This window comes from Sapajus apella, unplaced genomic scaffold (genome assembly GCF_009761245.1).
Source record: "Sapajus apella isolate SASKATOON/1434 unplaced genomic scaffold, GSC_monkey_1.0 scaffold128, whole genome shotgun sequence".
Classification (NCBI taxonomy): domain Eukaryota; kingdom Metazoa; phylum Chordata; class Mammalia; order Primates; family Cebidae; genus Sapajus; species Sapajus apella.
In genome coordinates, this window is record NW_022437068.1 from 1,851,613 (window position 1) to 1,864,766 (window position 13,154).

The 13,154-nt window shown below is 47.3% G+C and overlaps 1 protein-coding gene across 5 annotated transcripts in view; it reads right to left on the minus strand.

Annotated features, from left to right (window-relative positions):
• Positions 1-289: 289 nt before the first annotated feature.
• The window catches only part of TMEM40 (transmembrane protein 40), a 35,237-nt gene continuing 22,372 nt past the window's right edge, over positions 290-13,154 (minus strand). For 2 of the 5 annotated variants that reach the window (XM_032262288.1, XM_032262290.1), the window contains 8 exons: positions 7,930-7,983; positions 4,340-4,375; positions 3,927-3,959; positions 3,493-3,540; positions 2,563-2,634; positions 2,383-2,457; positions 1,243-1,305; positions 290-448 (listed from right to left, as the gene is read on the minus strand). In XM_032262288.1, the coding sequence (XP_032118179.1) occupies positions 429-448; positions 1,243-1,305; positions 2,383-2,457; positions 2,563-2,634; positions 3,493-3,540; positions 3,927-3,959; positions 4,340-4,375; positions 7,930-7,983 (401 nt within the window). In that variant the 3' untranslated portion in view covers positions 290-428. Of the gene's footprint in view, positions 449-1,242; positions 1,306-2,382; positions 2,458-2,562; positions 2,635-3,492; positions 3,541-3,926; positions 3,960-4,339; positions 4,376-7,929; positions 7,984-9,490; positions 9,581-13,154 lie in introns of all 5 variants that reach the window. The other 3 variants (XM_032262291.1, XM_032262287.1, XM_032262289.1) reach the window with 3 other exon arrangements.

A 13,154-nucleotide genomic window follows, 5' to 3' on the forward strand; every position in this document is an offset into this window, starting at 1 on the left:
GCAGAGGTTGCAGTGAGCCGAGATCGCATATCATGCCACTGCATCCCAGCCTGGTGACTCCGTCTCAAAAAAAAAAAAAAAAAAAAAAAAAAAAGCCCAAACAGATTGATCACAGCTTGCAGAGCCCAGGGTCTCCTCCAGTGACCTTCCAGAATCTTCCTGCTGGTCCAGGTACTGTGAAGGCTCAGGCCCCACACCCACCCTCTGCCTTCCATCCTGGCAGCTGGGTTGCACAGCAGTACTGCCCAATGATGCCCCTGCCAGCGCTGGTGCCACCATTCAGACTTCATGGAAGGAAAGGTGTTCTCTTTATTGGTCTGGCTTGGCCTCCTGCACATCTCTCAGAATGCTGCTCTGTGCTTGTGGGCTCAGGGGTCACATTGGTGGTCACACTGGGGCCTGCCTCTGCTGCCCACCTGGCAGTGGCCTCAGTCAGTCTTCCTGAATCCTGGAAGGCAAAGGCCACAGGATGGGATGGGATTCTGAAAGCAGTCAGGCTTCATCCCTACCATCACCTCAGATGCCCAAGTACCCCTCACAGCTGGCATGATGTAATCACCCCGAAGCCGTGGGTCTCAGTGACCCGCAGTCATAGCAGCTACTTTTATTTTTCTTCATTACATGGATTAAAGGAGACAGATATTTCCCAGCACAGCCACACAGCCACTTGGCACCTCCATTCGGAGGCATAAGGTAGGCACAGAGCTATCAGTCAACAAAGACAATGTGCTTTCACCCAGCCAAGCCACTCAAGCTGTGTGACTGTGGGTGAGTCACTCCACCTCTCTGAGTCTCGGTTTCCCATTGGTCAAGTGTAAGATTGCTAAAGCCTACCTTCCCAGTTGCTATTAGGCAAGTACAGCCATGGAGAAGATCGCATTTGGGGAAGTGCCAAGTTCTATAAGAGAATGAAGACTAACCAGACGCCTCTCATTTTTCTACTGTTTCACACTTCAGGCCTTTGCATCCATTCCCCACTTGATCTTCACAACACCCTGAAACATCATTGAAAAAAACTGCACCCTTGTGCAGCAGGAAAGTATTACACCCATTTTCCAGAGGGAGGAAACTGAGGCTACACGGCTCATCCAGAGTCACAGAACTAGTAAATTGGCAGAGGTAGGACTCAAACCAGGGTCCTTTGCCTCCAGGCTGTGTTTTTTCCTGTATGCTAAGCCTCTTTCTAAATGAAGACCCTGCTAGGGAGAAAAAGAGTGAACACAGGAAAACTTTAAAAGTTACCTGTCAGCCTGAACTTCTGGAAGAGGGGGATGAAGCCTTGCAGGACGCTGTGGATACGGTACACTGCTCAGAAGCAAAGAAAAAAGTGAGTTAAGTTTGTGCCCCCACAAGGGATACCTGGCCACCACTGGACAAGGGCTAACTCACGCAAACAAAGCTCTGATGGTGGAATTCCAGGCAGCAGCTCAAGCTTAGATAACGGCACTGGAGTTATTATTACTAAAAACAACAACAGTGAACAGCAGGAACAGTGGCAGGAAACTCACTTGCCAAATTCAGTTCCCAACTCCATTAACTAAGTTGTTTTCACTATCTGGCTAGCTCTATTTTGCTTGCCACTTTTATATATTTATTTTACAGGCAGAGTCTTACTATCTTGCTCGGGCTGGATGAACTCCTGGGCTCAAGCGATCCTCTTGCCCCAATCTCCTGATTAGCTGGGATTACAGATGTGTGCCCTGGGCCCAGCCTGTTTGCCCCTGTTACTGTTGCATTGTATGGAGCTGTCCATTTTTCCTACAGGGTTTTGCCAGTGACCTCACATTGACCTTGAAAGTGGTCAGGAAGAAAACAAGCATAAGGAAAAAACATTTTTTTTTTTTTGAGATGTAGTCTCACTCTGGTTCAGGCTGGAGTGCATGATACAATCGGTTCACTGCAACCTCCACCTCCTGGGTTCAAGTGATTGTCCTGCCTCAGCCCGAGTAGCTGGGACTACAGGTGCCTGCCACCATGCCCAGCTAATTTATTTTATACTTTTAGTAGAGACGGGGTTTCACCATGTTAGCCAGGATGGTCTTAATCTCCTGACCTTGTGATCCACCCACCTTGGCCTCCCAAAGTGCTGGGATTACAGGTGTGAGCCACTGTGCCCAGCCGGAAAATTTTTTTGGAAAGTCTAGATTGTGACTCTCTGGTCCATACTTGAATGAGTATGAAAATGAATATTTCTACCCACCACCTCTCCAAGAGACTGTGTGTGTGTGTGTGTGTGGTGTGTGTGTGTGTGTGTGTGTGTGTGTGTGGTGTGTGTGTGTGTGTGTGTGTGTGTGGTGTGGTGTGTGTGTGTGGTGTGTGTGTGTGTGTGTGTGGTGTGTGTGTGTGTGTGTGTGTGTGTGTGTATGCTGGGGAGGGGCTTACCTAGTCCGAAGTAGATGCCAACGGTTTCCAGGGAGGCGAAGGTGAGCAGGCCAACCCCAAGGGACATGAACCAGTCTGGAAGGGCAGTGAGGGAGGGAAAGGTCAGCCTCCAGGTCATGATGCCCCTGTCCCTCCCCCCACATCACCCCCCTGCGTATTCCCCAGGGTTCCTCCCCTCACCTGCGTAGAAGTGATAACACACCAGCAAGGCCCCGATGGCAAAGCACAGGAGGACGAAATGGAAAAACTCATCTGTGAAGGCAGGGGTGGGGAATCACCATCTGCTGCTTTCCCTCTCTTTTTTTTGGCAGGGGAGACAAGGCCTTGCTCTGTCACCCTGGGTTGGAGTGCAGTTGTGGGATCACAGCTCATTGCAGCCTTGAAGTCCTAAGCTGAAGCAATTCTCCTGCTTCAGCCTCACAAGTAGGGAGGCCTACAGGTGCATGCCATGACACCCAGCTAAGTTTTAAAATTTTTAGTAGAGACAAGGTCTCTCTATGTTGCCCAGGCTGGTCTCAAACTCCTGGCCTCAAGTAATCCTCTCATCTCAGCCTCCCAAAGTATCGGGATTACAGCTGTGAGCCACCATGCCTTGCCCCTCCCTCGCCTTTTTTTTCTGTTTTTTAATTACAAAAAGTCTCTGTGTCAAGTACCAGTCTTTCCTTCCCCACCCTGCCCAACTTCCTCCTGGAAGTGCCCATGGATTCCAGGCCTGGAGCAGGGACGTCCTTCCTGCTTTCACTGCTCCTTTCCCAGAAAGGAGCTCAGCTGACCTGGAGCTCCCCATCCTGGCCACAAGGCCTGGAAGACATTTACCATCCTAGTGACTGTGCATAGGAGAAAGAGCAGAGGACCAGGCCTCAGGCTCAGGCCACGCCACTCACAAGATATAAGGCCACTCCCCAAACCTGAACCTCAGTTTTCATATCTGAAAAATGAGAATGATTGTCCCACCCTCTGGAGGTGATTCTGAGCTGAGTGATGTGTGAACTGCAGGGCACACAACAGAGGTGGGCTATGATTACTGCTGTGCTAGGCCACCAGCCACATTTCACCCCTGGAAATCTAGCCAGACAGGAAAAAGCAGCTATGCAACACCAAGTTCCTTACCATCTTTCTTTATATTCAGTCTTCTTAACTGAGAGGCCTCCACTTCTCCTTAGGAACAAGAGAGAGATGAGTGTTTAACTTTGATGCAGGATGGCAGGTGGGATTTCCTCTTCCCTGCTTCATTGAGAATTAATATCCTGGGTATTTCTTCCTGGGTCAGAGGGCACTCACTGCATGACCCGTCAAGCCAAACCATGAAGATGGGGGTGCTGTCCATGGAACGCCCACTGACCCCCTCCTCCTTCCTCAGGCCTGAGTCTGCCTTCCATTCCATTTCCCCTGCACTGGAGATCCCCCTTCTGAATCATAGTGACACTGGCTGGTGACAGCATTCCTGCTGGGAATAACCCACCGTCTCAGGCTGTCCGAGGTCCCAACCCATCATCTGGAATCCAGACCCGCTCTGGCTCTGCTATTTGGGCTTGTATATTTACCATTTGGTGGGTCAGAGCCTCTCCTTCGGAGTCCTGGAAACAAGAAACTCAACATTAGTGCCCAACCCAGCTTGGGGTACTTAACAGGTACCTCTACTCTGGGGAAGGCTATAGGTGACCTAAAAATATATCCCCATGGAATTCTGCAGTCCCCAAGGGATCCTTCTCTCTATTGATGACTGGTTGTAATCTCCTTGCGTCTTGCTGGGACACCTTTCCAGGCTCCCCAGGCTCCCTGCTTCATGACGCAGCTTGCCCAGGCTGCTTGATGAGCCTACGCTCAGTGGACCTTGGGCTCCTGTTGCTCACAGCCAGGTACCCCAACAGGAGCTGGCTTTCTTGGGGGAGACTTGATACCTAGACCCGGCTCAACATGAGCTCCAAAGACCTCTCTCCCCTAACTGGACACTCACCTGATTCCCCAGCGGGTACCACCTCTCCCGGAGCATCTGCACAGAAAGGAAATCAGTGATCATAAACCCATGATCTCTGGGGTGGGAGAAGTCATACTTCAAGGAAGGTGGATTCTGTTCAGAGACTTTCCGCTTAATCTGGAGTGGGCCAGGTGGGGAATGGAGCTGGCTGGAAGGTTCCTGTTCCAACTAAAGGGGCAACCGCCACCCACCAGCCCCGGAAAGCTGCAGTAGGAACGCCTGCCCACTCTTACAGGTCTGTCAATTACCTCTGAAAAGCCAGGTTTTCAGATAAACTTCCTGAGTATAATAAAGTTTGACAACTCTTGTATTCCATGAATGAAAATGCCATTGCTGTGACACATGACATTATTTTATGTGCTACTATGTAAGAAAAATCCCTGCCAGGTATAAGTAAGTTGCCAGTGATTTTTTTTTAATAGAAATAGGATCTTGCTATGTTGCCCCACCTGGTCTTGAACTCCTGGGCTCAAGCAATCCGCCCACCTTGGCCTCCCAAAGTGCTGGGATTATAGTCGTGAGCTATGGTGCTTAACTCTGCCAGTGATTTTTAAGATGCATCTTGGGCCAGGTGCAGTGGCTCACGCCTGTAATCCAAACACTTTGGAGGCCAAGGTGGGTGGATCACCTGAGGTCAGGAGTTCAAGACCAGCCTGACCAACATGGTGAAACCCTGTCTTTTTTAAATAAATAAAAAAATAAAAATAAAAATAAGAGATGCATCTTGATTTCAGAAATATTCAAATGTGAAAAAAATGTGGTATAGAATTGATGAAATATATTCACATTCATAATTTTATTTTAAAAATTTATTTATTTAGAGACGGTTTCTCTCCCTGTCACCCAGGTTGCAGTCAGTGGTGCAATCATGACTCACTGCAGTCTCAAACTCTTGTGCTCAAGTGATCTTCCTGCCTCAGCCTCCCAAGTAGCTGGGATTACAGGTGTGAGCCACTGTGTCTGACTCTCACAATCATAATTTTATTTATTTACTTATTTATTTATTGGAGACACAGTCTTACTCTGTTGCCCAGGCTGGAGTGTAGTGGTGTGATCTCAGCTCACTGTAACCTCCACCTCCCTGGTTCAAGTGATTCTCCTGCCTCAGACTCCTAAGTAGCTGGGATTACAGATGTGTGCCACAACACCCAGCTAATTTTTGTATTTTTAGTAGAGACAGGGTTTTGCCATGTTGGCCAGGCTGGTCTCGAACTCCCAACCTCATGATCTGCCTGTCTCGGCCTTCCAAAGTGCTGGGATTACAAGCGTGAGCCACCATGCGCAGCCACACAATCATCATTTTAAAAAAGCATTCTGTGTGGGCCAGGTGCAGTGGCTCACGCTTGTAATCCCAGCACTTTAGGAGGCCGAGGTGGGTAGATCACTTGAGTCCAGGAGTTTGAGACCAGCCTGGGAAACATGGTAAAACCCTGTCTCTACCAAAAATATAAATATTAGCTGTGCATGATGGCAGATGCCGGTAGTCCCAGCTTCTCAGGAGACTAAGGCAGGAGAATCACTTGAGCCCGGGCAGTGGAGGTTGCAGCAAGCCGAGATGGCCCCATTATACTCCAGCCTGAGTGACAGAGTGAGACCTCATTTCAAAACACAAAAAATAAAAAACAAATCTCCCCACTCTGCCAAAAAAAAAAAAATTCTGTGAGCCAGATAAAAAGCATGTGCCCACATGGGCCACCCATTTGCATGTACCTGCTCCAGGCTATCCAGATGCAGGTGATGATAGCTGCTGCCTTTTACCCATAGAACTCTGGACTAGACAGGCAACTCCAAGCTCATGCCATCTTGGTGGCTCCCAGACCTACCAGGCTCCGAGCATGTGGGAGCCAAGCTGGCTTGCACACCTGGATCCATGGCTCCCAGCCTGATTGTTGAGCCACTTGTCTGGGCTGCTGAGGGTGAGTTGAGCCCTAAAGACCTGAGCTGCCATCTCTGCATTAATCCAGTCCTGAGTGTCCTTCCCACACCATTCACCATGTGGTTTTTGGTGGCTGTTCTAGTTCCCTGGTGACCTTGTTCCTAGCCTCTCATCTTCTTCCCCTCAAGGGCAGACAGGCACTTCCATGATCTTCCCACCATCAGGCCCCAACTTCTGTACATTTCCTGTCCCTCAGGGCAGCCCTAGGACACAAACACCACAAGGGGCACTTAGCATGTGACAATAGGCACTCAGCACACTGAACACCATCTGCAAAGGGACCAGAGGGGCCAATACGGAGATGCAGAGAACACACCAAGGACAACATGGAATGAGACTCAAGCAGTGCAGTTTACTAAGCATCTCCAATGTCTGGGGGAAAGAAGTCATTCATGAATAAGTGACAGTATCTACATTTCCTATGGCAAATATGAATTAGGTAATAAGAAAAATATTTTACAATATGCATAAACCTAACAGTTTATCTTATTTTATACCCAGTGGAAACTTTCTTAAATTACTTAAGTGATGAACAACTTTTCTAAACCAGGTTATACTTGTTTTTTTTTTTTTTTTTTTAACAAAAAAGAAAGAAAGAGAGGAAAGAGAGAAAGAAAAGGAAGGAAGGAGAAAGAAAGGAAGGACCAGGTGCAGTGACTCACACCTGTAATTCTAGCACTTTGGGAAGCCAAGGTAGGAGGATCACTTGAGCTCAGTAGTTCAAGACCAGCCTGGGCAACATGGCAAAACCTTGTCTCTGTTAAAAACTACAAAAAACTAGCCAGATGTGGGGGCACACACCTATAGTCTGAGCTACCTGGGAGATTGAGGTGGCAGGATGATCTGAGCCCAGGAGGCTGAGGCTACAGTGAGTCATGATCACGCCACTGCACTATAGCCTGAACAACAGAGAGAGACTGTCGCTAAAAAAATTTAAAAATACCCACAATACCGCTTACCCAGAGGCAGTCATTGGTTGTATTTGATACACAACAAATGAAGTCTCTTCTTTAGCATATACGTAAGTGTTTTCCAGTTTTACTTAGGTTATTACCCGGCATTAGGAGACTATGTAGATTTTGGAAACACTGGATTAAACACAGATATAAAGGCTTTCTTATCTGATAGCGTGCATTTGTCATGTTCTTTGGCAAAAGAGTTAATTCTACAAGTTTTATTTCACCCTAGTGCTGCCAACCAAAGTGCCATGTTGATGCCTCCTCATTGTAGTAATCAGGGTGTTGGAAATAATTATACTGTAAAATGGGTATTGTGGATCCTTAATTTTTCCTTGTATGTTGAAACAGCCCAGTATTCCAAGAGAGGGTGTACCAAGCATGTCCCATTCTGCTGGTTGAGGAGCTGAGGCCCAGAAAGGTGGGTGAATCTTCACGGTCACCCCATAAGTCAAGGTTATAGCTCAGAAGGAAATGCAGGATTTCCTCAAGACAGTCTCATGGCGAAAAGTACCCACACCCCCACCTGCCAATGTTATAACCACCCAACTCGCCACATCCCCTGTGTTTGCCTGGGACTTTTCAGGTCATGAAACATCCTCATGACCTTGTTTCTGCCCAGCAAAGCCCTCCTTTCCTTCATCTGTTTTCTCCAAAGCCACTGGGCATCTGATTACCTCCATAGAGTTGAAGCTCATTCGTCAAAATGTCAGGCTCCCCACGGCCAGGACCTGGATGGAGACAAACCCCTTAATCAGCACTCCCCAAACACAGTGACCCAGTCCTCTTCCATCTCCCATGACTTTGAAGCTTAAGAAGTACCACAGTCCTTGTGCTGGAGGTGAGGTGGGGGGTGGTCTTCAAGAGGCAAGGCAGCACAAGTACCTTTCCTTTGCACTCTCTGATGCCCTCAGAACTTCCAGAGGTGACCACATTCAGAAAGCACTCAAGACCTGAGAGGACCCGGACCTTGCTCAAGGTTAATAGAAGATATCTATTGGGTGCTAGCACGCACCAACACTGTTCAAGGTGACTTATATTTAATACTTCATTTGTTCCTCACGGACACCCTATGAAGAAGATATCAGTACCTACTCCACCCATTATACAGATGAGGACACTGAGGCTCAAAAAGTTAAATTATTCCTATAATCCAAGCACTTTGGAGGCCAAGGCGTGTGGATCACATGAGGTCGGGAGTTCAAGACTAGCCTGACCAACATGGTGAAACCCCGTCTTTTTATTTAAAAAAAAAAAAAAAAGTTAAATTATTTTCCCGAAGTCACATAGCCAGTAAGTGGCAACACCACCAGGTCTATTGCCAAAGCCTGCATTTCTAATCTTGTTTATGAAATAGAACCCAGAGAAATAGAACCCGGAGCTCATCTCTAGCCTTATGGGCAGCATTTATTAAACACCTTCTGTGTGCCAGTTTCTGTACTAGGCAATGCAGCCCTTTTCCGTGTGTTCTCTCCTTCCTACGAAATTCGTCTTCTTTTGCAAAAATTATTTCCTTCTGGTCGTAAAAATAGAACATGCTCTGCCGGGCGAGGTGGCTCATGCCTATAATCCCAGCACTTTGGGAGCCTGAGGCAGGTGGATCACCTGAGGTCAAGATCAGCCTGACCAACATGGAGAAACCCCGTCTCTACTAAAAATACAAAATTAGCCAGGTGTGGTGGCACATGCCTGTAATCCCAGCTATTCGGGAGGCTAAGGCAGGAGAATGGCTTGAACCTGGGAGGTGGAGGTTATGGTGAGCCAAGATCGTGCCACTGCACTCCAGCCTGGGCAACAAGAGCAAAACTTAAAATAAAATAAAATAAAACGTGCTCATTGTAAATTATTTATAGTATAGGACAGTTCAAAAAAGAGAAAATAAAAATCACTTGCAATTCCACTACCCTGAGATAACCACTATTAACATTTTGGCATTTTCCCTTTCACTCTTGATTATAACCATATATGTCTGAATTTTTATAAAGCATATATGAGATGGAATTAATTCTATGATTTGGCATCTTTCTTTTTCACTTCAGCGATAGATGAAGAGCAGAGCTGTCACCAGGACAGAGTGTAGCATCCTTTATCTCGTCTGCTGCTGTCAGGCTACTTCCTATTTTATCCAGCTGTAAACAATGCTGTGAAGAACATCTTCACACAGGCAGGCTCAGTCCCACTGAGAAACTCAACAGTGAGCGAGCGGGCAAAAGAAAAATGGTAAGGCCTATTGCCTACCAGGTGAGCTGTTCCCATGGGGGTGTCCAGCCCCCCGGCTCCGTCGACGTTTTCCATTTGCTCTGGGATGCTGGTCCTCATCACTGCTGTCTGCAGGGAACAAACACAAGCTGCAGGAGAAGCTCAGCCTGGTCATTCTCGTGGCCATTCTCAGAATTTACTTTGTGCAAAGAGTGTGGTTTGGTGGGAGGAACTCTGATTTGGGGACCGGAGGTAGAAGACCCACCACTCACTTTCTGTGTGACTTTGGACAAATCCTCTAATATTTCTGTTAATTTTGTGTCTACATGATATTTCTGCTGCTGCCTTGCCTACTTCATAAGACATCCGTGAAGATAAGACAAAGTCCCATGAGGCATCATGGTACTGAGATGGCTTCCATCCCGCCAAGTGCAGGGGCTGTGTCATCTCTCTTTCCCCACCCATCACGCTGGCTTTGGGTGTTTGCTGTGTCTCCCACCCCCCTGGAATATCCTTCCTGTTTGTCCGTCTTATTAAGAAGCCTAAGCTGATGTCACACCTCCTGTAGAAAGCCTTTGCCAACTGCCTCAGCTCACACTGGTCTTGCCTTTCCCCCCTGGGATTTCTGTAGCACCAGCTGTCTGTCCTTGACTCAGTGGACATGAGGGCCAGAGACCTTGTGATGTGCTCCACTCCAACCATTTCATCTCCTGAAGGACATGACCTGGGTTCTCCACCCTGTGAGGGTATCCAGCTGGGAACAGGAGCTTGATCAAGACTTGAAAAATAGTTATCATTTGTGCTCTTTGGCCAGTCAGCATTCCAAGAATTCAGGTCTAGGTGTTTCTGTCTCCAGGTCCAAAGGACTCCTTCATCCCCAAACAGGACCGTGGGGACCTCCTGGTCAGTCATGGGTAAATTTTTTAAATTCCAGGAAACCAGATTAATTGTGCTTAAACATCAGTACATCTGTGATCTCAACTGGATATGTAGGAAGAGGGATTAGGAAGCTCAACAAAATAACAATAGTGGTGTTTATCTCAGGAGGGAAGATTTTGGGTGACTTCCATTTTTTTCTTTTCTATATTTTACAAATATTCATGAGTACAAAAAATGATTTATTGCTAAAAAGATAATGCATGTTAAAAAATAAAGAAATACAGAAAATAAAATAAAAATTACTCCAATTTTTTTTTCTGAGACGAAGTTTGACTTTTGTTGCCCAGGCCGGAGTGCAATAGTGCAGACTTGGCTCACTGCAACCTCCGCCTCCCAGGTACAAGAGATTCTCCTGTCTCAGCCTCCCAAGTAGCTCAGATTACAGGCATGCGCCACCATGCCTGACTAATTTTTTTTTGTATTTAATAGAGTTGGTGTTTCGCCATGTTAGTCAAGCTGGTTGTGAACTCTTGACCTCAGGTGATCCACCTGCCTCGGCCTCCCAAAGTGCTGGAATTACAGGTATGTGCCACCGCACCCGGCAATTACTCCAAATTTTATCAGCTAGAGACAACTGCCATCAACATGTGAATGAACAATTGTTTTCGCTTTCTCTGTTATATATTCATAACACAATTTTTTTTGGAGGCAGGATCTCACTCTGTCACCCAGGCTGGAGTACAGTGGTACAATCAGGGCTCACTGTAGCTGTGACCTCCTGGGCTCAAGAGATCCTCACGCCCTAGCCTACTGAGTAGCAGGGATTACGGGTGTGTGCCACCACACCCAGTTGATTTTTTGTATTTTAGTAGAGATGGGGTTTTGCCATGTTGCCCAGGCTGGTCTTGAACTCATGGACTCAAGTGATCCATCAGCCTTGACTTCCCAAGGTGCTGGAATTACAGGCATGAGCTACTGTGCCCAGCCTAACACAAATATTTTTATAAAAGGTATTATGGAATATATGCTGTTTAAAATGAAGACCATTTTTATATATGCTCTCTAATTCAGTTATTTTAAAAAATTACCCAGCCTGCAGAACTGTGAGCTAAATACATCTCTTTTCTTTTCTTTTTTGTTTTTTGAAATAGAGTCTCACTCTGTGACCCAGGCTGGAGTGCAGTGGCATGATCTTGGCTCATTGCAACCTCTGCCTCCCCAGGCTTAAGCTATTCTCCTACCTCAGCCTCCAAGTAGCTGGGATTATGGGCGCCTGCCACCCACCTGACTACTTTTTGTATTTTTAGTAAAGATGGGGTTTCGCCATGTTGGCCAAGCTGGTCTTGAACTCCTGACCTCAGGTGATCTGCCCACCTTGGCCTCCCAAAGTGCTGGGTTTGCAGGAGAAAGCCACTGTGCCTGGCCTCTTTTCTTTATAAATTAAAAAAAAAAAAATTAGCCGTGGCAGAAAGACTGTTCATTGCTATTGTCCCTAGTACCTACCACAAAGACTGGCACATACTTGGTGCTCCGTAAATATTTGTTAACCAAATGTAAGGAATACGTTATTATGTTTTGGGTGGTTATTTCTGGGTAAGAGAGCAAAAGGTGATTTATTTTCTCCTATTTCTTTTTTTTTTTTTTTTTTTTTTTTGAGACGGAGTTTCGCTCTCGTTACCCAGGCTGGAGTGCAATGGCACGATCTCGGCTCACCGCAACCTCCGCCTCCTGGGTTCAGGCAATTCCCCTGCCTCAGCCTCCTGAGTAGCTGGGATTACAGGCACGCACCACCATGCCCAGCTAATTTTTTGTATTTTTAGTAGAGACGGGGTTTCACGATGTTGACCAGGATGGTCTCGATCTCTTGACCTGGTGATCCACCCGCCTCGGCCTCCCAAAGTGCTGGGATTACAGGCTTGAGCCACCGCGCCCGGCCTCTCCTATTTCTTTTCCCTGTATTCTCTATATTTTCCACAATGTGCCTATGTGTAATCTTCTATAGTTGAAAACAAAACTTCATCTAAAAATAACTGGATTACAACAGGTTATGTGGGAGAGAGACCCTGGGTGTGACTATGAGCGAGGGTCCTGCATGTGAAGACAGCAGGGCTGCAGTGAGGCACCCAGGCGTGGGGCCCTAGGGTAACGGGTCACTGTCCAGGCCTGAAAAACAGGCAGTCATGTTCTGGCAGTGTTCCATTTGGCTAATTTCAGCTGGTCCCACGTGTGAGGTGGAGACTCCAGGGCGCCTGGGTGCCAGGGATTATGGTCACATGGAGGACATTTTGGGAGGAGCAGCACTCCTTGAGGGACAACCAGAACCAGGGGACAGAACACTCCTTCCTGCCCAGGGAGGAGGAACACAGGGACAGGCAGCAGCCCTCTCCCCTGCACCTGGAAGCCCTTCTTCCAGAGCCAAACCTGGTATGTGGTAGGCTTGTGTGTTTTCTCGTTTTTTGTTTTTAAATGGGTAGGTGGCTTCCTTTCCAGTGCCATGAGGAGACTGGCTACAAACAGACCCACGGGGCCACCGACCACTCTCCTGCCTCTGCTGAAATGATCATTGATTCTGTGGCTTTGGGCCTCAGTCTCAGCATTTGCAACATGAGGACCTAAGACCAGAGTTTTTTTTTTTTTCTTTTCCCTTCCAGCCCAGGGAAACTTTCATCAAATAAAATCTTAAGCCCACAGCATAAAATAGATCATAGTGCAGGAGCTCTGGCTGAGGAGGGTTAGCCTCCCAGATCCCACAAAGATCTGCCATGTTGGCTACTAAGCTCTCTTACAGCAGGTCAGTTGGCCTCTCTGTGCCTCAGTTTTCTTA